Below are 26334 nucleotides of genomic sequence, written 5' to 3'. Positions count from 1 at the left end.
CTCAACTAGCCTACCTGGTTAAATAAAGGTGTTCTCAACTAACCTACCTGGTTAAATAAAGGTGTTCTCAACTAGCCTACCTGGTTAAATAAAGGTGTTCTCAACTAACCTACCTGGTTAAATAAAGGTGTTCTCAACTAACCTACCTGGTTAAATAAAGGTGTTCTCAACTAACCTACCTGGTTAAATAAAGGTGTTCTCAACTAGCCTACCTGGTTAAATAAAGGTAAATAAAAGAATACAAATAAAAGGTACTCTGTGAGTGTGACATGCCCAGCATCAAGGCTATGTTGGCAGGATGTTCAGTGAAGCATCAAAAAGAAAGAGCTTCCTGTCTCTCTGCGGTCGGACATCTTCCACAAGCCTGCGGTAATTCCCCCCTCCCGCCTTCTGTCTCCCTCTCTCCGTGTCTTCCCCTTCTTCCTTTCTCTCCCCTGCAGAATGACTCGTGGGGTAAGCAGTACTCGTACGCACTCTTCAAGGCCATGAGTCACATGCTGTGTATCGGGTACGGCGCCCGGGCTCCCGTCAGCATGTCCGACCTGTGGATCACCATGCTCAGTATGATCGTGGGCGCCACCTGCTACGCCATGTTCGTGGGTCACGCCACTGCTCTCATCCAATCACTGGACTCCTCCCGCAGGCAGTACCAAGAGAAGGTACGTAGTTCAGACTGTTATGTAACGTAATACAATTATATAATGTCATGTTTTTTATTATTATCCTTATGTTTTAATTATCAATCGACTCAATATTTTGGTAACACCTGTTTTGGTTTACCATGTTTTGTTATTCTCATTTTCGTCATAATGTAAGTGGAGTATTATTTTCAAAGCTTTTATATTTGATCTAAACGGATAATGCTTATTTCTCCCAGGTAGATTAGGCCTCTGCTATCTAGGCCTGTGTTTTAGGGGTTGTGTAAAGCACTCACAAATTATAATACCCCCCCCCCCCCCCCCCCCCCCCCGCTCACTGGCTCTAAAAGAGGATTTCCAAAAGCCCCCGCGGATCCCAAACAGCCCCTGGGGTGAAGAGGTTCCCAGACATAATGACATGTTTGGGATGTTCTGGATCGACGTGTACTATGACTGAATCCTATATGACACCCTATTTTCTACATAATGCATCTCTGGTCTAAAGTAGTGCACTATGTTGGGAATAGGGTGCCATTTGGGACGCAATCCATCACTGTTTGGGTGCTTTTAGGGAACACTTTGAGGGGAGGTTCTGTAATCTAGATCAGCCCCTGGATATTGTCGGGAACTGGAACACACTGTCGTACACATCGATCCAGAGCATCCCGAACATGCTCAATGGTTGACAATGTCTGGTGAGTACGCAGGCCATGAAAAACTGGGAAATATTCAGCTTTTCAGGAATTGTATACAGATCCTTGCAACATGGGGCTGTGCTGAAACATGACTTGAAGGCGACGGATGAATGGCATGACAATGGGCCTCAGGATCTCGTCACGGTATCTCTGTGCATTCAAATTGTCCTCAATAAAATGCAACTGTGTTCGTTGTTTGTAGCTTATGCCTGCCCATGCCATAATGGCACCGCCACCAGGGGGCACTCTATTCACAACGTTGACATCAGCAAACAGCTTCCCCACACGACGCCATACACGTGATCTGCAGTTGAGAGGTCGGTTGGGCGCACTGCCAAATTCTCTAAAACAATGTTGGAGGTGGCTTATGGTACATGAATGAACATTAAATCATCTGGCAACAGCTCTGGTGGACATTCTTGCAGTCAGCATGCCAATTGCACGCTCCCTCAAAACTTCGGACATCTGTGGCATTGTGTCGTGTGACAAAACTGCACATTTTAGAGTGGCCTTTTAGTGCCCCCCAGCACAAGGTGCATCTGTGTAATGATCATGCTGTTTAATAATCAGCTTCTTGATATGCCACACTTGTCAGATGGATGGATTATCTTGGCGTATTTTATTTCAGATTTTGAAACATAGGACCAGCACTTATATTTTTGTTTGGTATATTATATATATATAATCACTGTACCTATTCATTTGTCCTCCTGACCATCATGGTGAGATAATTACTACCTATATTTATCTGTCCTGAATCTGATCCTTAGATAGATTAGTTGGCGATCTATGACTTTAGCCGTAATAATCTGTGCCAGCTCTGACCCTTGGACAGGTTTGTTAGTAGGCTCCCCTACTAGTGACCTAACCAACCATAATATTTTCTAGAGCTAACCTTTGGGTAGATTGATAACTGTGGCATAAGTAGCAGGTCGCCTAGTGATTAGAGCGTTGGGCCACTAACCGAAAGGTTGCGTGATTGAATCCCTGTGCTGACAAGGTAAAAATCTGTCGTGCTGCTCCTGAGCAAGGCAGGTAACAGACTGGTGCCGAAGACATGGATGACAATTATGGCAGCCCCCCGCACCTCTCTGATCCAGAGGGGTTGGGTTAAATGTGGAAGACACATTTCAGTTGAAGACATTCAGTTGTACCACTGACCAGGTATCCTCCTTTCCCTCTCTATGACTGTAGCCATCATAACCTGTACTGATTCTGACCCTCGGGTAGATCTTCTCCCCGTAGGTAAAGAAACAAAGTCATGAACTGTAGGCTCACCTCTATTCCATCAGTTCCCTTATCTTCGCTACCTTATTGTTTCTCTGGGTTGTATTTTATGGTTTTGTATTATAAATCCTACAGACATTTTCATTCTGATCAATAACCAATTGATCAGTTGACTAATAGGTTTGGTATGGGTTTTTCCACCATAAATTACACAGGTGAACATTTTTCATTTTCAACAGTAAAATATTGTCGGGAATTTGTAAATGCATCAATTCACACACACACACACACACACACACACACACACACACACACACACACACACACACACACACACACACACACACACACACACACACACACACACACACACACACACACACACACACACACACATCAATTACCCTGTCCAGTTTAGCCTGTCTGCCTGCCTGCCTGCCTGCCTGACTATTGTTCATTATCACTTGAAGACACCTCGTTGCTAGGCAGAGCAGAGTCACCTTGGACGTGACAATGACGAGGCAAAGACAAATTGACAAAGCAGTTTTTTTTTATTTACATCCACCTCCTAAAAGCATCAGCCGTTATCGTTTTTTGAAATATGATGTCAGTCTGACCTTGCTAGATTATAAATCCCATGGTCAATAACAGATAGACAAGTTATTAAAGAGAGACAGACACACACACATACACACACACACACACACACACACACACACACACACACACACACACACACACACACACACACACACACACACACACACACACACACACACACACACACACACACACACACACACACACACACAAAACAATTACCCTGTCGTAGTTGGCCTGTCTGCCTGCCTGCGTGACTGCTGCAGTCTTATCACCTGAGGACACCTCGTTGCTAGGCAGAGCAGAGTCAAAAAGACATTGGTTTCATCCCAAATGATATCCATATAGTTAACTTCTTTTGACCAGGGTCCATAAAGGACCTGTAAAGGGAATACTGTGCCAAATGGGATTGAAATGGGTTTGGTTTTGTTCATTAATTAGTGCTGGGCCATATAGCCTAACAATCATATCTCGATTCACAATATATATACTGTATATATATATATATTATGTAGAGAGAGAGAGAAGTATAAGCTTTGTTACACGGCCACACCGGGTCGGTCTCACGGCCACACCGGTCGGTCTCACGGCCACACCGGTCGGTCTCACGGCCACACCGGTCGGTCTCACGGCCACACCGGTCGGTCTCACGGCCACACCGGTCGGACTCACGGCCACACCGGGTCGGTCTCACGGCCACACCGGTCTCACGGCCACACCGGTCGGTCTCACGGCCACACCGGTCGGTCTCACGGCCACACCGGGTCGGTCTCACGGCCACACCGGGTCGGTCTCACGGCCACACCGGTCGGTCTCACGGCCACACCGGTCGGTCTCACGGCCACACCGGTCGGTCTCACGGCCACACCGGTCGGTCTCACGGCCACACCGGGTCGGTCTCACGGCCACACCGGTCTCACGGCCACACCGGTCGGTCTCACGGCCACACCGGTCAATCTCACGGCCACACCGGGTCGGTCTCACGGCCACACCGGGTCGGTCTCACGGCCACACCGGTCTCACGGCCACACCGGTCTCACGGCCACACCGGTCGGTCTCACGGCCACACCGGTCGGTCTCACGGCCACACCGGTCGGTCTCACGGCCACACCGGGTCGGTCTCACGGCCACACCGGTCTCACGGCCACACCGGTCGGTCTCACGGCCACACCGGTCGGTCTCACGGCCACACCGGGTCGGTCTCACGGCCACACCGGGTCGGTCTCACGGCCACACCGGGTCGGTCTCACGGCCACACCGGTCTCACGGCCACACCGGGTCGGTCTCACGGCCACACCGGTCGGTCTCACGGCCACACCGGGTCGGTCTCACGGCCACACCGGGTCGGTCTCACGGCCACACCGGGTCGGTCTCACGGCCACACCGGGTCGGTCTCACGGCCACACCGGTCGGTCTCACGGCCACACCGGTCCGGTCTCACGGCCACACCGGTCCGGTCTCACGGCCACACCGGGTCGGTCTCACGGCCACACCGGTCTCACGGCCACACCGGTCGGTCTCACGGCCACACCGGTCAGTCTCACGGCCACACCGGTCTCACGGCCACACCGGTCTCACGGCCACACCGGTCGGTCTCACGGCCACACCGGTCTCACGGCCACACCGGTCTCACGGCCACACCGGTCGGTCTCACAGCCACACCGGTCTCACGGCCACACCGGTCGGTCTCGCGGCCACACCGGTCGGTCTCACAGCCTCACCGGTCTCACGGCCACACCGGTCGGTCTCACGGCCACACCGGGTCGGTCTCATGGCCACACCGGTCAGTTTCACAGCCACAGCCCTACTCAGATCAGAGATCCCAGAGCCACTGTCTCAAGGGCTTTTCACACTAATGAGCCGAACTGAGCCAAACCAAACAGTAAGGAGCTCTCCTGGTTACACATCCACCATAGTAGTGGGTGGGAATGCACAGCCATCTATGGGCCAGTATGAACTGTTAATGCTGCTTCTGACAGCATGGTACATGATAGCCTTGTGTGGATTTTCTGCATCACAGTGCAGAGAAGGAGAACAGGCTATGGAAGGTTTCACCCTCTGGTCGTTTTCTCCTCTGCCTGCAGTGCCCCAGCTGGGGGGTGAAGTAGGGCAAGAGGCCTGCACTGAAATGCCCTGATGCTGGGAAACTCTACATGGCCCTGGCCCTGACAGAGGAAGAAACACGATGCAGCTGGAACACAGTCGTTTCATAAGACATTTCAGATGCATACTGTGCATAGAACCGGACATAACTATATTACAACATCCCAGATGTGATAATACCCATTCATCCATAGATAGATGTACAATATAATATTCAATTTAATTCTGTGCATCTAACCTCTTATGAAATGCTGTGTTGTCTGTCATGGAATGTTCCTTCTCTGTCCGGAAGGATATAATCAGTAATTGTATTGTCCATACATGATTCTCTGTAATATAATATAGCTAACTTAACTTTTTTTTTATTAGGATATATTGCACCAAGCAGTAAATATCATTTTAATGAGGACAATACCTGTAAATATGTATAGAGAATCAAATGCAACTTTATAAATATTATTAACATTACAACTATTGACTCTCAAACAATTTCTCCAGCTTTTATTGTCTCTTAAGATACTTCTAGGATCATTAAGTTTGCGACAGCCATACATTCTTCTGCTGAAATGATGGTTTCTAAAAGGGCTGAGAACACGGCAGCATCTTGATGGTGAAAAGGGTATATTTACCTATTTACCTCAGAGAACATTGGGTATTCACAGGAGCACAAAAGGTATTAACGTTCCAAACGTTCTGAGAATGTATTAATGTTCCAAACGTTCTGAGAATATATTAATGTTCCAAACGTTCTGAGAATGTATTCATGTTCCAAATGTTCTGAGAATGTATTAATGTTCCAAACGTTCTGAGAATGTATTAATGTTCCAAACGTTCTGAGAATGTATTAATGTTCCAAACGTTCTGAGAATGTATTAATGTTCCAAACGTTCTGAGAATGTATTAATGTTCCAAACGTTCTGAGAATGTATTAATGTTCCAAACGTTCTGAGAATATATTAATGTTCCAAACGTTCTGAGAATGTATTAATGTTCCAAACGTTCTGAGAATGTATTCATGTTCCAAACGTTCTGAGAATGTATTCATGTTCCAAACGTTCTGAGAATGTATTAATGTTCCAAACGTTCTGAGAATGTATTAATGTTCCAAACGTTCTGAGAATGTATTAATGTTCCCGAGAACCTGGGATGGATTAAGCTTCCTCCTCTGTCCTCAAAGACATTCTGTACCTTGAATGTAATGAGCAAGGCAAGAGTACATACTGTCTTTCTTTCAGCAGCGAGCACAAAGCATATTCATTCCTATGTTGGGAATGTGACTCGTCATGATGATGCATTGCAGATTTGAAATTATTCACAGTAAACATGCGTAGAGGCCTCATAAACAGTAACACATTATTTTTGAAGGCTACCAACATAACGATGTCATGAACACATTTATAAGCAAGATAGATTATTCATAAATGCTTATGACATGAGTCAGATGGAATACATAACTTCTCTAACCAGACGTGACCGAACCACACCTCAACATATCTCACACGCAGTCACAGTCCTGTTCTAAATGTAAACACGTCAGATCCTCTCAGACTTGACTGTGTACCTAGAATAAATCCATTCACCTCAAAACAAAACCTGATCCCTCATCATCTCGCCGCGGCTGTGGAGAATCAATGCGAAACCACCGTGTGATGGGACGTGGCTTTTCTCCTTTCAACATAGTTACATTTTTTTTTTGTGCACAAAATCTGCGTCGTGATGTTACTGTGTATGCTGCTTCCTGAGGCTACCGTTAGTTTCTGTTCACACCTCATGCTGACACCCTTACCTGAGGTTGTGTGTGTGTGTGTGTGTGTGTGTGTGTGTGTGTGTGTGTGTGTGTGTGTGTGTGTGTGTGTGTGTGTGTGTGTCAGAGCAGCTATCTCCTGATTTAAATAGATGAGCTGCTGAAGGACCCCTCTCTCTCTCTCTCTCTCTCTCTCTCTCTCTTTCTCTCTGTCTCTCTCTGTCTCTCTCTCTCTCTCTCAGTCTGAGAGAGTCTGCGCTCTCTATAACTCCCTGTAGACAATGCCCCAATCTCTATTTGCATACATCATTGGCCTAATAGAGGTCTGTTGTGTCCGTGTGTGATGTTAATTTTGCCGGGAGTCAATACCTACAAGCCTGTGGTACCTTGACTTTTACAGCCGTGTGTAATTATATCACCTAATGCTTTGATTAGGCTATTTACTTTCTCAAGCTACGTTTTCCATGACATCGGACTATTGGAGAGAGTTGGAAAATGGAAAGAGTCCTGCCTGGACTGTGTCAGTCCATGCATATATGATGAAAGCTAAAGTGTAGCATTGCAGTTTATCTGCAGGAGAGCAGGTTTCTCCTACCTATTCTAGGTAAAATCTCAAATGACACCCTATTCCCTATATAGTGTACTACTATTGACTATTACTACTACTCCCTATGAGCCCTGGTTAAAAGTAGTGAACTATATAGGGAATAGGGTGGGGATGCAGCACTGGCCTTCTCGACGGGACAGCAGGGAGGGTTACATGGGGGTTGGTGTGAAGAGTGACTCAGCTGTTTTTTTTCCACCTAATTTCCTCATTCTGATGCACAGTCAGTATCCCTCCCCTGGGCGCATCACAGCCAACGGTGATGAGAGAGACTGACTCCAGATCAGATGTTGAGACATATTAATGACTCCACGGTAGACCACAGACAGCATCCTGATGAGAGAGACTGACTCCAGATCAGATGTTGAGACAGTGAACATCTCAAATTAAATCAATTGTTATTTTTAAAGTATATTTAAAACAGCAACACACTAAAATGAAGTCGAGAAAAGAAAACCAAGCAGGAAGAATAAAGGAACACAAAACAGACAACACAATAAAAAAAATAAAAAAAAATAATATTAATCTGCTCTGTGACTCATCTCTTACTGCAGAGATTGACTCCAGATCAGATGCTGTGACAGATTAAGGACTCCATTAGGGCACAGGACCCTGTAGAAAGAATGACTCCAGACCAGTGTAGTGACAGAGGCCCCAGAAGACCTCTGCCTTATGACAACCACTCCTCGAGACAACCACAGTCAAGAAACGTGGCGCTACTGAATTATGCATGGAGTGTCTTGAGTACATGCATTTGATTGCTTTATGTTCTCCTCTGTTTAATGTTTCATATTGAAATGACATGATTTCAGATGATAATGTGGTCTCCCTGAGACCTATTCAGTCACTGATATGGGTGTATTCATTCTCTCTGGTTTACGTGAGGTCATGGGTAACCTATATTGAGAGAGATGAGAGCGATTATCTTCACTGTGTGAGCTGATCAGAACGGCAGCAGCCTCGCTCTGAAGGGCCTCAGGCTGAACTTGTTCCTCCTTCGACCACCTGCTACTTCCATACTCAATCCATACTATCACCCCACTGTGTCTGTGTGTGTTGTCGTTGTGAATGTTGTGTATGTTGTGTCTGTGTGTGTTGTTGTTGTGAATGTTGTGAATGTTGTGTATGTTGTGTATGTGTGTGTTGTTGTTGTGAATGTTCAGTATGTTGTTGTTGTGAATGCTGTGTATGTTGTTGTTGTGAATGATGTGTATGTTGTGAATGTTCAGTATGTTGTGTATGTTGTAAATGTGTGTGTTGTTGTTGTGAATGCTGTGTATGTTGTGAATGTTCAGTATGTTGTTGTTGTGAATGTTCAGTATGTTGTGAATGTTCAGTATGTTGTGAATGTTGTGAATGTTCAGTATGTTGTGAATGTTGTGAATGTTCAGTATGTTGTGAATGTTCAGTATGTTGTGAATGTTCAGTATGTTGTGAATGTTCAGTATGTTGTGAATGTTCAGTATGTTGTGAATGTTCAGTATGTTGTGAATGTTCAGTATGTTGTGAATGTCCTGTATGTTGTGAATGTCCTGTATGTTGTGAATGTTTAGTATGTTGTGAATGTTCAGTATGTTGTGAATGTTGTGAATGTCCTGTATGTTGTGAATGTTCAGTATGTTGTGAATGTTCAGTATGTTGTGAATGTTCAGTATGTTGTGAATGTTCAGTATGTTGTGAATGTTCAGTATGTTGTGAATGTTCAGTATGTTGTGAATGTTCTGTATGTTGTGAATGTCCTGTATGTTGTGAAAGTTCAGTATGTTGTGAATGTTCAGTATGTTGTGAATGTTGTGAATGTCCTGTATGTTGTGAATGTTCAGTATGTTGTGAATGTCCTGTATGTTGTGAATGTTCAGTATGTTGTGAATGTTCAGTATGTTGTGAATGTTCAGTATGTTGTGAATGTTCAGTATGTTGTGAATGTTCAGTATGTTGTGAATGTTCAGTATGTTGTGAATGTTCTGTATGTTGTGAATGTCCTGTATGTTGTGAAAGTTCAGTATGTTGTGAATGTTCAGTATGTTGTGAATGTTGTGAATGTCCTGTATGTTGTGAATGTTCAGTATGTTGTGAATGTTCAGTATGTTGTGAATGTTCAGTATGTTGTGAATGTTCAGTATGTTGTGAATGTTCAGTATGTTGTGAATGTTCTGTATGTTGTGAATGTTCAGTATGTTGTGAATGTTCAGTATGTTGTGTATGTTGTGAATGTTCAGTATGTTGTGAATGTTCTGTATGTTGTGAATGTTCAGTATGTTGTGAATGTCCTTGGTTCCTATTACAACATACCATATTGCCTGTAATGTTTGCTAAAACCTTCCTTTGAATGTTATTTTTACCTTCAATTGCTTTCGGGCGCTTTGTTTTTGAAATCAACGTGACAGCCTTTGTTTTGTCAGATATTTTCTATTTTCTGTTAATTTGGTTTGTTGACATGATCTCTTCTCTCCATCTTTACAGTATAAACAAGTGGAGCAGTACATGTCGTTCCACAAGCTCCCCGCAGACATGCGGCAGAAGATCCATGATTACTATGAGCATCGTTATCAGGGCAAGATCTTTGACGAGGACAATATCCTGAGTGAGCTCAACGACCCGCTCAAAGAGGTAAGGAGGATGACGCCTGGTGTTGTCTATTCTATTTTACTCTTCAGTGTCCCAAATGGGCACCCTATTACCTAAATAGTGCACTGCTTTTGACCAGAGCCATATGGGACCCCGGTCAAAAGTAGTGCACTCTAAAGGGAATAGGGTGCCATTTGGGACACTGGGGCTTTGTATAAATGGCCGTTTGTCACAGGGTTTCATGCTAATCAAATCAAATCGTATTAGTCACATGCTCCAAATACTTCAGGTGTAGATCTGACAGTGAAATGCTTACTGACGAGCCCCTAACCAACAATGCAGTTTAGGTCAACAACAAAAAAATGAATAAAAATATGAATAACAAATAAAAGTAACAAGTAATTAATTCTGCAACAGAGAAAGGCAACCTTTCTTAATATAGCATCTCTAATTGCTTAAACATGGAGCGCTGAGTTGTTTTATCACTAATTCATTTTATTTTACCTTTATGATATACCAGTGTTTATACTTTATATATCATACTGGTCTATTGACTGGGTGAATTTATCAACAATGGATGATTATTGAAAAGGGTGTCTGTAAAACATGTCTCATGTGCTTTATTACAAATGTAATAGACACACTGCACAAATTGATTCACTACAGCTGGTGGAACACAAGCTAAACAGATAAATTCATTTAATTGGCGTGAAGACAGTCAGTTGCTCAAGCACGCAATACACAGGTGTGAAACAAGAGAGATCAGGAAGTGAGATGACAATTTCATCTGATTAGTGTTTAGACCCATTAAGACGTCAAGTCAACCAATAGACAGACACATGAGGTGTTCCCAGAGCTTTGACAATAGAGAGGCCGTTAAGATGTCAAGCCAACCAATAGACAGACACATGAGGTGTTCCCAGAGCTTTGACAATAGAGAGGCCGTTAAAGACGTCAAGCCAACCAATAGACAGACACATGAGGTGTTCCCAGAGCTTTGACAATAGAGAGGCCGTTAAGACGTCAAGCCAACCAATAGACAGACACATGAGGTGTTCCCAGGCTGCATCAATTTACAAGTGTACAATATAGGCCTACTTGGAACATGATGTCACATCAGATATAGCCAGACAGTCACAGTAAAAAAAAAGAAGGCAAGATACGTTTAAGTTTCTTAAATTCAGTGACCAATTTATAAGGCTCTCTTTGTTCTTTGTGTCAACCCTCTACCTGCTTCATAGTTGGCTGCCCTCTCTGTATGAGCAGATAAGGGCTCTCATGTAGCCTAATGATGCAGAGATGGGGGATTGGAGAGGAGGAAAGAGGTGGAAATGAGGGATAGAGGAGGGAGGAGAGGGGACAGAGGGAGAAGAGAAGAGGAGGGATGTAATTGCCTATGTCTCTCATGTAACCCCATTAAGTCACCAACCAGAATGAGACATATTGGAGCACAGTATTGCCTGGCCCAGCACAGGAAAGGGTAGATCTACACAGTATTGTAGATCACAGCACAGGAAACCATATATCTACACAGAACATTAGAGCACATGACAGCATTAACACAGTAGAGCACATGGCAGCATTAACACAGTAGAGCACATGGCAGCATTAACACAGTAGAGCACATGGCAGCATTAACACAATAGAGCACATGGCAGCATTTACACAGTAGAGCACAAGCATAGGTCTGTACAGCACAGTAAAGCGAAACCCAGATAACCCAGTCTTGCCCACAATACTGAGAACAAGACAGATCCACAAAGCACTGAACTGGACAGGAATGCATATTTCATCCCATCCCAGGAGACCAGAGCATAGTACAGTTTAGCTCAGATAGGTTCATCTCAGCTCAGCTAGGTTAAGATCAGCTCAGCTGAGTTCATCTCAGCTCAGCTCATGTCAGCTCAGGTAAATTCAGCTCAGCTTGGTTAATCACATCTCAGCTCAGCTAGGTTCATCCCAGCTCAGCTCAGCTGGGTTCATCTCAGCTCAGCTAGGCTCATCTCAGCTCAGCTAAATTCAGCTCAGTTAAATTAATCTCAGCTCAGCTCAGCTAGGTTAATCTCAGCTCAGGTAAATTCAGCTCAGCTCGGTTAATCACAGCTCAGCTCAGCCAGGCTCATTTTAGCTCAGCTAAATTCAGCTCAGCTAGTTTAATCTCAGCTCAGCTATGTTCAGCTCAGCTCAGCTAAATTCAGCTCAGTTAAATTCATCTCAGCTCAGATAGATTCATCTCAGCTCAGGTAAATTTAGTTTAGCTATGTTAATCTCAGCTCAGCTCAGCTCAGATAGGTTCATCTCAGCTAAACCCAGGTCAGTTAAATTAATCTCAGCTCAGATAGGTTAATCTCAACTCAGCTATGTTAATCTCAGCTCAGCTCAGATAGGTTCATCTCAGCTAAACCCAGGTCAGTTAAATTAATCTCAACTCAGCTATGTTAATCTCATCTCAGCTCAGATAGGTTCATCTCAGCTCAGTATATCACAGCAGGAAGCACACAGCACCACAGAGACAACCAGACATACAGAGCCTTCAGAAAGTATTCACACCCCTTGAACTTTTCCACAGTGTGTTGTGTCACTGGCCTACACACAATACCCCATAATGTCAGTAAAATTATGTTTTTCTGAATTTTTACAAATTAATTATAAATTAAAAGCTGAAATGTCTCGAGTCAACAACTATTCAACCTCTTTGCTATGGCAAGCCTAATTAAGTTCAGGACTAAACGTTTGCTTAACAAGTCACATAATAAGTTGCATGGACTCACTCTGTGTGCAATAATAGTGTTTAACATGATTGTTGAATGACTACCTCATCTCTGTACCCCACACATACAAAATATCTGCAAGGTCCCTCAGTCGAGCGGTGAATTTCAAAAAGCAATTCACTTTTTGTCCTGAATACAAAATGTTATGTTTGGGGCAAATTCAATACATATTTTCAAGCATACTGGTGGCTGCATCATGTTATGGGTATGCTTGTAATCGTTAAGGTCTGGGGAGTGTTTCAGGATAAAAAAAAAACAAATGGAATGGAGCTAAGCACAGGCAAAATGTGCTAACATATCTAAAAACATTTTTTCACTTTGTCATTATGGGGTATGGTGTGTAGATGGGTAAAGAAAAAAACAATTTCAGCCATTTTGAATTCAGGCTGTAACACAACAAAATTTGGAAATGTATTTTATTGAACCCTTATGTTACTAGGTAAGCTGACTGGGAACACATTCTCATTTACAGCAACGACCTGGGGAATAGTTACAGGGGAGAGGAGGGGGGATGAATGAGTAAATTGTAAACTGGGGATGATTAGGTGACCATGATGGTATGAGGACCAGATTGGGAATTTAGCCAGGACACTGGGGTTAGCACCCCTATTCTTACGATTAGTGCCATGGAATCTTTAGTGACCACAGAGAGTCAGGACAGCCATTTAATGTCCCATCCGAAAGATGGCACCCAATGTCCCCAATCACTGCCCTGGGGCATTTGGGATATTTTTTAGACCAGAGGAAAGGGTGCCTCCTCTGGCCCTCCAACACCACTTCCAGCAGCATTTGGTCTCCCATCCAGGGACTGACCAGGACCAACCCTGCTAAGCTTCAGAAGCAAGACAGCAGTGGGAATAAGTCATGGGGTATGAATCCTTTCTGAAGGCAGTGTATCAGGGAAGAGTGTGGGGGGGTGGTGATGATGATGTTCATTCTATGGTGAGAAAACAGTTAAAGTTTCATCTCGACAATTTCTGCAGCTGGTCGGACGTCGTTTCATTGCAGCTAGGCAGCTATTTATACTGCCAGGCACCGCTGCCATGGGACAGGTTTCTGCAGCTGGTCGGACGTTGTTTCATTGCAGCTAGGCAGCTATTTATACTGCCAGGCACCGCTGCCATGGGACAGGTTTCTGCAGCTGGTCGGACGTCGTTTCATTGCAGCTAGGCAGCTATTTATACTGCCAGGCACCGCTGCCATGGGACAGGTTTCTGCAGCTGGTCAGACGTAGTTTCATTGCAGCTAGGCAGCTATTTATACTGCCAGGCACCGCTGCCATGGGACAGGTTTCTGCAGCTGGTCGGACGTCGTTTCATTGCAGCTAGGCAGCTATTTATACTGCCAGGCACCGCTGCCATGGGACAGGTTTCTGCAGCTGGTCGGACGTCGTTTCATTGCAGCTAGGCAGCTATTTATACTGCCAGGCACCGCTGCCATGGGACAGGTTTCTGCAGCTGGTCGGACATCGTTTCATTGCAGCTAGGCAGCTATTTATACTGCCAGGCACCGCTGCCATGGGACAGGTTTGCTGCTTTAAATAGATAAAGTCTAAAGATTGTTTCCCTAGTGGGGCTCCATCCTGGCCAAGCCGGGCTGAATACTGAGCTTCTAATTCATTAATCGTTGTGCATGATTGAGGTCAGAACCCACTGCTGCTGTTGACTCAGTACTGAGCTAACAGCACAAAATTCAGCCGAACAGGAGATTGGCTGATGTATCCTTGGCTCAGATGCTCCCATTGGAGAGTCATCATCTCTCACAGGAAGTGAGTAAGCAGTTAGTGGAACAGTGAAGGCCAAGCTCTGTCTGTCAGTCTGTCTGCATGGCAACAGAGACAGAGGAGGGGAGGCAGGCAGGCACTGCTCAGTAAACACTAACAGACCCCCATATAGGAAACAATCTCCTGCTGTTGTCTGAGATAACCAGAGAGATCATTGCCCTCTGCTGAGGGCAAGATCATCATCAGAGACAAGTTTCTGCACATTTTCTAGAGTACCATTTTCCTTATACTTTAGACAAGCACCAAACTGAAACATTGGAAGAGCCATTCTCAAACAAACCCTGAATGACAAACAATCTCCTGTTGTTTCTGAAGAGACTAAGGTCATGATCATCATCATCATCAAAGACAATAGCACCAAAGGTTACCCCAAAGAGTGATGAAAAGGGTTTTTGTAGATATTACATCCATTCCAATGCAGAGACATGATGAATGTTGAGATTGCATGTTGAACTTGGACGTGTCCCATTAGAGTATTATAACAAATTGCATTTGACATAACCAATAACAAAAAGTAATTGGAGAACTCGCCAAGGCTTTCCGTTATCACCACTCTTATTTGTCCTGACGTTCGAGCCTGACAGCAGCTATATGTAATCAAGAAGGACTAGCAGGGGGTCAAGAAAGGAAAATAATTTGCCCTATTTGACAGATACCGTTCATATCCATCAGAGAAAGGGACACTTTTGTCAAACGCCTTTGTTATAGTTTTCACAATATTTATTATGAACAATGCATCTAAAACTATATTTTTCTATCTTTTTTTTACCCAGGAAATTGTGAACTTCAACTGTCGGAAGCTGGTGGCTACCATGCCGCTGTTCGCCAACGCGGACCCCAACTTCGTGACGGGCATGTTGAGCAAGCTGAAGTTCGAGGTGTTCCAGCCCAACGATTACATCATCAGGGAGGGCACCGTGGGCAAGAAGATGTACTTCATCCAACATGGTGTGGCCAGTGTCATCACCAAGCTTAACAAAGAGATGAAGCTGACGGATGGCTCTTATTTTGGAGGTACGTAGGGGAAATAAAGACTTTGTGTGTGTGTGTGTGTGTGTGTGTGTGTGTGTGTGTGTGTGTGTGTGTGTGTGTGTGTGTGTGTGTGTGTGTGTGTGTGTGTGTGTGTGTGTGTGTGTGTGTGTGTGTGTGTGTGTGTGTGTGTGTGTGTGTGTGTGTTACCTGCAGTACCTTTTCTCTATTGGAAATGGATATTTGTCCAACAGAGCCAAAGTGTAAGGTTAGCCATAGGGATCAAACGTGTGAAAACAGGTACCAAGCTTAAACATGAAAAGAGAGCATTTCTTAAACCAACCCTGACAAACCCCTTTAAATGCATACTCAGACCCACTCCCATCCATTTAGATGTATCCTGTTTTTACACATATTAAGCACTGGGTATAAAGTGAATATGAATGCAACACTCAGTCAGCAGTATCTCTCCAGTTTCAGTTCCTCTACTTTCAATGTTTGTCAAGTCCCATCACTGCCGATGTAGATTAATGTTTTGGGGGGGGATGGGAGTTAGCTTCTACAATTATATAAAATTCATCTGGATGGGGTGGTGGAAGGCGGGGTAGAGGGGGTTGAAGGGGAGACAAGCCAAGCTCAGGATCAGGGCTCAGAGCACCCAGAGGACAAACAAAGGTCGCATGGCTATCTGCTCTGCGTTCGGGCTCTGCAGCAGCAGCCAACTGAGAATGTCCCTTTTGCATAATTGAGGAAGAAACCCCCCCCATCTCCCTAGCACGTTATACAAAACTATCAAATATTTTGCCGTTGTATTTTTTTATTTAAAGGCAAGTGTTTACATTGCCACATTTTCTCAGGCGTCTCATTTATGTCATGAAAGAGAGAGAGAAGCAGGTTTGAACTATTCTTAGAAAAGGGATGTGATGTTACATTTTTCATTTAATCCAAGTTCACCCCCTTCTACGGAAAGACGATTTAGGATTCTAAGAATATCTTCCGGCTGTGTGGTTTGCATGCCTCATGCAATCCTCCAGATAGATATGGCCTGTCTAGGGGGGAAAAGCAATGAATCAAATAACAAATCAGTGGAGTGTTTTTTCATTCAAACTCCCCAGCTGTCTGAACAACCTCACGTCCAATAATTTAAGACCGTTGGTCCTTTAGCCGAAACGATTAATTGAATTAAAAACAGGTAACTACAGCCAAGCAATCAAAAAACTGTATCATACCTTGCTTTTGATGCATGTTAGATAAGCAAATGTACTGTATTGTAATCAAATGATTCATCCACTAGTATGACTTCCCAGATTTTGTTTAGCCTTTATGTCAAAGCAACACTGTAGACAGTAGGGTTAACTCCAACTCTAGTAGACAGGACTGCATCTGATCAGGACACAGTGGACCAAGGGGAGTGACTAGAAACGTAAGATGGGGTCCTATAGGAGGGTATAATGACTGACTCCCGCTGTAATTAAATTTAACAGCAGTTGGTCAATGGTGATTAACTACACACTGTGTATCTCTGTCAGATCAAGCTGCAGGGGGTATATAATTGTGACTGCACAAACTTGTTCAGGTAACTCTGTTAAGATTTATTAAAGACATCTTATAAAAATAAGTTCCAAATGAATGATTTAAAGAAGCTGTCCGACGTTATATTGTTTTGTTGTGACTGCCTGATATTCACTAATGTGTCATTCAACTCTGATTGCCTACTTTGAACGCCCCCATATTTTATAGACGATTATGCAGGTACACTCTACAGTATTTTATAGAGACCATTTCACAGGTACTCTACAGTATTTTATAGAGACCATTTCACAGGTACTCTACAGTATTTTATAGAGACCATTTCACAGATACACTCTACAGCACATATGTCAGAGTCAAGGCCCGCGGGCCACATCCGGCCCGCAAGAAGGTTTTTTACGGCCCCTGGGATGATCTTGATTTATTATTAGAACCGGCCCGCAGCAAGCCGGCAGCCCGCAGATCTTTTACACGCACCAATACTACATTTCCCACAATGCAAAGGTGACGCACCGAGCAGTAGGCTGCTTCATTTCAATATTTATTGGCACAGCAGTCGTCAGCATCACAGTAAAATTAACTTTCAGATACCCATCAAAAATGGCAAAACGGAAGGTGGATACTGAGAACCGGGGGTTTCAAACAAGGTGGGAGTCGGAGTATATGTTCACGAAGGTAGCTGGAAAACCTGTGTGTCTTCTGTGTGGAGAAAGTGTGGCGGTACTGAAAGAGTATAATCTGAGACGACATTATGAAACGAAACACGCGGACACACACGCGGACGCAACTGTCAAGGCCAGTTTTATTTTGGCAGAAGAGATCGCTAAATCAGCCCGGCCATTTACGGAGGGGGATTTCATCAAAAACTGCATGATTAAAGTTTGTGACGAAGTTTGCCCAGAAAAAAGGCAACTCTTTTTAAATGTGAGTCTGAGCAGAAACACCATTGCCGAGAGAGTAGACCAGTTGTCCATCAATCTAAAAGAGCAGCTTGTGAAAAAGGGAAAAGATTTTATTGCATATTCCTTGGCTGTGGATGAGAGCACCGACATTTCTGACATTGCCCAGTTGTCAATTTTCATCCGCGGAGTGGACTCCAACCTAAGCGTGACAGAGGAGTTTTTGGCTTTACGTCCTATGCATGGCACAACTACGGGGCATGATTTGTATGAAGAGGTGTCAAGATGTGTAAATGAGATGGAGCTGCCTTGGGAAAAACTCGTGGGTTTGACAACCGACGGAGCACCTGCGATGTGTGGACACAGGAGCGGACTGGTGGCGAAGATACGGGAAAAGATGCAAGAGGAAAACGCGACAGGTGAGCTGACAGCTTATCATTGTATCATACACCAGGAAGCGTTGTGCGGTAAAGCCTTGAAAATGGAGCATGTAATGAGCATCATCACGCGCACAGTTAACTTTATCAGAGCCAAAGGTTTGAATCACCGCCAGTTCAAGGCATTTCTGACGGAGTTAGAAACGGAGCATGGTGATTTGCCTTATCACACAGAGGTGCGATGGCTAAGCCAGGGAAAGGTGCTTCAAAGATGTTTCGAGCTTCGTGAGGAGATTTGTCTGTTCTTGGACAGCAAAGGGAAAGACACAACACAACTCCGAGACGAAATGTTTCTGTGTGAAATGGCTTTTCTGTGTGACATTACGAGTCATCTGAATGCAATAAACTTGCAGCTGCAGGGTCGGGATCGTGTCATCTCTGATATGTACAGTACAGTGAAGGCATTTAAAACCAAACTGACTCTGTGGGAGACGCAGATGCGGAAAGAAAATTTGAGCCACTTTCCCAGCTGCCAGACCATGAAAGAGAAGCTCTCTACCAGTGCGTTCCCGAGCACACAGTTGGCTGATAAAATAGGTATGCTTGCCGCTGACTTTCGACGCCGATTTGCTGACTTTGAAGCACAAAAAAGCAGGTTGGAACTGCTCGGTAACCCATTTGCTGTTGACGTGGAAAGCTCACCACCAAACCTCCAAATGGAGTTGATTGACCTCCAATGCAATGATGCACTGAGGGCAAAATATGCGGCAGTGGGTGCTGCGGAGTTCGCCCGTTTCCTCCCCGGCACAATGCCCCAGCTGCGCATCCAGGCTGCTCAAACGTTGTCTATGTTTGGCAGCACATACCTGTGTGAACAACTGTTTTCTTTGATGAACCTGAACAAAACATCACACAGAAGTCGACTTACTGCTGAACACCTCCACTCAATTCTGAGGATTTCTTCAGCTCAGAGCCTTACCCCGAACATTGATGAACTTGTGGAAAAGATGGGACACCACCAAGTATCACCCTCAACCTCAAACAAGTGAACATTACTGTGCAATCACATATTTAGAGTTTTTACTCAGTTCAAGTTTAAAAGTTAAAATTTAATATTTGTTTTCACTGCATGTTACTTCTCCTTAAACAAAGTGTTGTTTTTGATTAATAGATTTTTGCACTTTATTTTTTTGTATTTCAATCCAATTATATTTTAAAAATATTTCAGTTGAGTGGATGATAGAAAATTGCTATTATTGTTTTTTCTTTGAAGTAAATTTAGCCCACTTTTGCTAAAATAGAAAATATAGTCTACTGATGGTGCCTTGAATACCGGTTTCTTTCATTTAATGTTCATGTTATGGGGATATTTATATAAAGGAAATTTGTCTTTTGTGTCTGTTGAAAATTAAAGATTACTGACAGAGCCATAAGAAAATATTGCTTTATTTATCTGATCATATTGTAATATATTTGTTAGGTTTTCAGTAGGTTCAATTAGGTTCACTAGACTATATGCGTCATTTAAAAAATTTTCAATGAACATTCGAACAGTCCGGCCCTCGTCTTGTAGCTGATTTTTTTATTTGGCCCTCCGTCCATTTGACTTTGACACCCCTGCTCTACAGTATTTTATAGAGACCATTTCACAGGTACTCTACAGTATTTTATAGAGACCATTTCACAGGTACTCTACAGTATTTTATAGAGACCATTTCACAGGTACTCTACAGTATTTTATAGAGACCATTTCACAGGTATACTCTACAGTATTTTATAGAGACCATTTCACAGGTACTCTACAGTATTTTATAGAGACCATTTCACAGGTACTCTACAGTATTTTATAGAGACCATTTCACAGGTATACTCTACAGTATTTTATAGAGACCATTTCACAGATACACTCTACAGTATTTTATAGAGACCATTTCACAGGTACTCTACAGTATTTTATAGAGACCATTTCACAGGTATACTCTACAGTATTTTATAGAGACCATTTTACAGGTACTCTACAGTATTTTATAGAGACCATTTCACAGGTACTCTACAGTATTTTATAGAGACCATTTCACAGGTACTCTACAGTATTTTATAGAGACCATTTCACAGGTATACTCTACAGTATTTTATAGAGACCATTTTACAGGTATACTCTACAGTATTTTATAGAGACCATTTCACAGGTATACTCTACAGTATTTTATAGAGACCATTTCACAGGTACACTCTACAGTATTTTATAGACCATTTCACAGGTACAGTATTTTATAGAGACCATTTCACAGGTACTCTACAGTATTTTATAGAGACCATTTCACAGGTACTCTACAGTCTTTTATAGAGACCATTTCACAGGTACAGTCTTTTATAGAGACCATTTCACAGGTACTCTACAGTATTTTATAGAGACCATTTCACAGGTATACTCTACAGTATTTTATAGAGACCATTTCACAGGTACTCTACAGTATTTTATAGAGACCATTTCACAGGTACTCTACAGTCTTTTATAGAGACCATTTCACAGGTACAGTCTTTTATAGAGACCATTTCACAGGTACTCTACAGTATTTTATAGAGACCATTTCACAGGTATACTCTACAGTCTTTTATAGAGACCATTTCACAGGTACTCTACAGTTTTTTATAGACCATTTCACAGGTACAGTCTTTTATAGAGACCATTTCACAGGTACTCTACAGTATTTTATAGAGACCATTTCACAGGTATACTCTACAGTATTTTATAGAGACCATTTCACAGGTATACTCTACAGTATTTTATAGAGACCATTTCACAGGTACTCTACAGTATTTTACAGAGACCATTTCACAGGTACTCTACAGTATTTTATAGAGACCATTTCACAGGTACTCTACAGTATTTTACAGAGACCATTTCACAGTCTTTTATGATTTTCTGGTCCTCTGGTCCTCTCAGGTAGCTCATACACACCTGTGGGGAAAAGGTGAAAGACACATTTCCATTCGAACCAAATGGACAATAAAGTATCTATTCTATTTTATTCTATTCTACACAACAAGTATCTTATAGCAGTTGGCAGGGCAGCCAGGTGACAGAGACGAATAGTAGAAGTAGTTGCAGTGAGAGGGCCTGTGCTTTTTATGAGCAAGACTCGTGGCAGCCTAGAGACCAGTGACTTTGGAAGGTGAACCAGGGGGCAAATGAAGGCTGTAATTCAAATGGGTCACAGCGAAGGGACAGTTAGAGGCTCCTTCTAGGGGTTGTTTTGTGTATATTATAATTGTCCTGCTCCTGCGCTGCACACTATGTATGTATCCCAAATGGTACCCTCTTCCTTATATAGTGCGCTACTTTTGACCAGAGCCCTAAAGAACCCTATTCCCTATATAGTGCACTACTTTTGACCAGAGCCCAATGGAACCCTATTCCCTATATAGTGCGCTACTTTTGACCAGAGCCCTAAAGAACCCTATTCCCTATATAGTGCACTACTTTTGACCAGAGCCCTATGGAACCCTATTCCCTATATAGTGCACTACTTTTGACCAGTGCCCTAAAGAACCCTATTCCCTATATAGTGCACTACTTTTGACCTAGACTAATATAGGGAATAGGGTGCTATTTGGGACACTTCCTAGGGTTATTTCCTGTCACCAGTGAATTTTGTTTAGTTGCATCATGCTGTGTGTGATGGTGGTGTGCACTGTAAGCCCCAAACGGGAATAGAAATCAAATTGAAATGAAACAGAGCCTCCACTCATTTTGAGGCAGCATGAATGGTGTGTGTGAGTGTGTGTGTATGTAGCCCGTCATTTTGCCACGCTATGCTGATGCCAGCCACCTGCTCCGGCCTGCTGCCCATCTGGTGGGTAGTGATACCCCCCCCCTCCCCTCTCTCTGTTGGTCGTTGCATAAGTATGGCATTAGGTAGTGAGCTGACTTGAGAGCAGCTGGTCCAGTCAGAAACCTCACTACTTCCCCTCCACTGAACCACATTATCAGCAGCATAACATAGCCCCAGATCTAGCCAAAGACAGACAGAGGACCTGGCCATAACACTGATGCAAGCCGGCTAGCTACGCCCAATGCTACTGGATAGTATTAGCATGCTAAAAGTAAATCTAACCAACACTAATATGGAATACTAACCAGGAACGCTATGCTAATCACTCCTGAGTCTGACTTTCTGTCGTACTGACAAACTAGCTAGAGTTAGCATGCTAATCACTCTGTCGTACCGACAAACTAGCTAGAGTTAGCATGCTAATCACACTGTTGTACCGACAAACTAGCTAGAGTTAGCATGCTAATCACTCTGTTGTATCGAAAACCTAGCTAGAGTTAGCATGCTAATCACTCTGTCCTGCCGACAAACTAGCTATAGTTAGCGTGCTAATCACACTCTCCCAGGTCTCACACTTCCAAGCCTGGTTGTCCAGATGTCTACGCCTCAAGGCTGGGTGGCTATACCCCGTTCCCAACCAGATCTGGGCTCAGATACTATTTGAAACCTTTCAGATCTGTCGAGCGTTTGCTCTAGCCTAACAGGAGTGCCAGATGGGCGTGATTTGTAGTTTACACTCCTTGTGACTATTCTATTAGTTCCATTGTGTCAGTCAAGCTCAATCAAACATGATTTCTAATAGTATGTAAACCCAGATCAGCTTGTAGTCCAGATAACGACTCTACAGTGCTGGGTGCCCTGGCTCTGTTCCCACACTGTCCGCCCTGAAGGAGAGAGAATCTGTCCCAAATGGCACCCTATTCCTAGTGCAATAGTTTTGACCTGAACCCTATGGGCCCTTGTCAAAAGTATTGTACTGTATAGGTAGTAGGGTGCTATTTGGGAAGCACCCGGAGGACAGGAGAGCTAAGCTAACTGATTGTCCGCTAATTTGTGAGAGTGACAGAAACACCTTCTAATTTCTCGCCAACTCAGGCATCTAACTACTAACCTTCCTCCTTTTCTCTGGGTTGCCACCTGTCAAATAATGCAATTAACTCCAGATGAAACCAACTTTCTCTCTGCTCTCTGCTGCAATGCATTTCCAACTCTCTGCTCTCTCTCTCTGCTGCAATGTATTTCCAACTCTCTGCTCTCTCTCTCTCTCTTTGCTTTATCTCTATTGTCTCTCTCTTTGCTCTAACTCTGCTCTCTCTCTGCTCTCTCTCTCTCTGCTCTCTCTCTCTCTTTGCTTTATCTCTGCTGTCTCTCTCTTTGCTCTAACTCTGCCCTCTCTCTCTGCTCTCTCTCTCTGCTCTCTCTCTCTGCTGTCTCTCTCTTTGCTCTAACTCTGCTCTCTCTCTCTCTGCTCTCTCTCTGCTGTCTCTCTCCCTGCTCTCTCTCTCTGCTGTCTCTCTGCTCTCTCTCTCTGCTGTCTCTCTCTGCTCTCTCTCTCTCTCTGCTCTCTCTCTCTCTTTGCTATATCTCTGCTGTCTCTCTCTTTGCTCTAACTCTGCCCTCTCTCTCTGCTCTCTCTCTCTGCTGTCTCTCTCTCTGCTCTCTCTCTCTGCTGTCTCTCTCTTTGCTCTAACTCTGCTCTCTCTCTCTGCTCTCTCTCTCTCTGCTGTCTCTCTCTCTGCTGTCTCTCTCTTTGCTCTAACTCTGCTCTCTCTCTCTGCTCTCTCTCTGCTGTCTCTCTCCCTGCTCTCTCTCTTTGCTCTATCTCTGCTCTCTCTCTGCTGTCTCGCTCTCTTTGCTCTCTCTCTGCTCTCTCTCTCTTTGCTCTATCTCTGCTCTATCTCTGCTCTCTCTCTTTGCTCTCTCTCTGCTGTCTCTCTCTTTGCTCTCTCTCTCTGTTGAGTGTATTTCTTTAAGCTAGCTCATTATTTTTAGTGTGAAGCGATTATAGAGACTGAGGGGGTATGGTTGTGTGTCCCAAATGGCATCCTATTTCCTATATAGTGCACTACTTTTGATCAGAGCCCTAAGGGGCACTATAGAGCGAATAGGATGCTCAGTGTTGAAGCCTCTGTTCATAGCACCACATGGATTCTCTCTGTGCCAACAGAGATCGCACTTATGAGGAGCTTTTTCTATTATAACAGCACTAACACCTTGTTCACACTCACAGTTTGGGAGTCCTGTTTTCACATCCTGCAGGCTATGGCAGGCAGCTCTATAGCAGCTAACGCTTTTCACAGTAGACATCTAGGCTGTGAATGTCAAGGGCATTGTCCTCAAACAAACGTCCAAGAATTCATGTGCCTTTCACTGTGACTTATATGACTTATTGTTTTGAAGAAGATATTGTTGTATTGGGACATGTTTGTCTACACACTAGCAATAAATATGAATGCTTTCATAAACTAGCATCAGCTAGCCACTGGGCACAAGATGGGTTTACTTTCTCAGGGGCTGTCTTTCTGATAGGGGGCTGTCTTTCTGATAGGGGGCTGTCTTTCTGATAGGGGGCTGTCTTTCTGATAGGGTGCTGTCTTTCTGATAGGGGGCTGTCTTTCTGATAGGGGGCTGTCTTTCTGATAGGGAGCTGTCTTTCTGATAGGTCTATTAGGATGGTTGACCCCACAGTAGTTTGTAGCAGGGTAAATCTTGCAGCAGGGGGAAATCTTTACGTTGACTGAATTAGATCCAAGAGTTGCGTCTAATTTGAGAGGTAACATGTCCAAGGGCAGAGTCCAGTAATTACAGAACTAGCACATAATTTCCCAGTGGCTAACATATTATACATACCATCTGAAGGTCTGAGATAAGGGCCAGGGACAAGGCATCAGAAGAGGGTCTTCTACCACTTTAATATGAAGCTGAAGTATATGAACTACACTTGATACATACAGGCTGGGAGTCAATCCAACACAGGTTATCTATACCTGTGCACGGTGATAGACTTTAAAAGGCAATATGATCGTTGAGATGTCAGGATGTCGGCTCAACAAAGAAATCATCTTCAAAAGGCAATCAAAGTTCACAGGGGCCGTTCTCTGTGTTAGATTTGAATCACTGTGTCGATACAGTTGACTCTCTGTACTGTACACGCCTATGCTAGACAGCAGCAGTAGCAGCAGCAGCAGCCCGGGCCTGGACATACACTGACATTTCAGAATCATTAGCTCAAAGTGACAACGTGATGAATTGACTCGCCACTGCTCTAGTGACAATGCAGTGGTGAAGGCTGTGTGCATTAGAACCAGCTGTACCTTGGACTTCATTCTTCATTTATATGGTCATTTGTCCCATGTTGGAGGTTCTTCACCTCAGATTGGGTTTGAGCTGATCTTCGTTAAGGCTGTAATTTTTCACTCCATTGCTTCCCTCCCTCCCTGTGTGTCTGTCAAAGATCTGCAACACTCGTAAATAATGTATTACTGACAATGGATGTACGCATTTTGGCCATCAGACCTTAGACAGCATAGAGACCGAAACAGAAAGTGCTTAGAAAGAGTGTACTCACACCCAGTAGTAATGAGATAAATATAGAATACCCGACCCATGGTCTCCCTGCAAAATAAAACTGGAGAGCTTTTGAAAGTGTGTGGAAATGTGTCCTTCTGTCATGACCAAAAAAGAAATATAGCATTATTTCAGGGGCATCACAAAGCTAGAGTCTGATTGTGCGTTTTCTGTTGTTGTATTGTTTCTGCAGAGATCTGTCTGCTGACGAAGGGGAGACGCACGGCGAGCGTTCGCGCTGACACCTACTGCCGTCTCTTCTCCCTCTCTGTGGATCACTTCAACGAGGTGTTGGAAGAGTACCCTATGATGCGCCGCGCTTTCGAGACCGTAGCCATCGACCGCCTGGACCGCATCGGTAAGACCGTGACCATGCCTTGTGTTGCTACTCTACTGTGGGGATTGGTGCACTGTCATGGCCTG

General features: G+C 43.9%; 1 protein-coding gene across 1 annotated transcript in view; it reads left to right on the top strand.

Annotated features, from left to right (window-relative positions):
* Nucleotides 1-26334, top strand: part of LOC139422691 (potassium/sodium hyperpolarization-activated cyclic nucleotide-gated channel 1) — a 159919-nt gene that overhangs the window by 115198 nt on the left and 18387 nt on the right. The window contains exons 4-7 of the mRNA XM_071173904.1: nucleotides 441-659; nucleotides 10075-10221; nucleotides 15507-15747; nucleotides 26105-26269. Of these exons, the coding sequence (XP_071030005.1) occupies nucleotides 441-659; nucleotides 10075-10221; nucleotides 15507-15747; nucleotides 26105-26269 (772 nt within the window). The remainder of the gene's footprint in view (nucleotides 1-440; nucleotides 660-10074; nucleotides 10222-15506; nucleotides 15748-26104; nucleotides 26270-26334) is intronic.

This window comes from Oncorhynchus clarkii, chromosome 12 (genome assembly GCF_045791955.1).
Source record: "Oncorhynchus clarkii lewisi isolate Uvic-CL-2024 chromosome 12, UVic_Ocla_1.0, whole genome shotgun sequence".
Taxonomy (NCBI): Eukaryota; Metazoa; Chordata; class Actinopteri; order Salmoniformes; family Salmonidae; genus Oncorhynchus; species Oncorhynchus clarkii.
The sequence above is the reverse complement of the archived record's forward strand: the minus strand, read 5'-3'. Positions and strand labels throughout refer to the sequence as shown.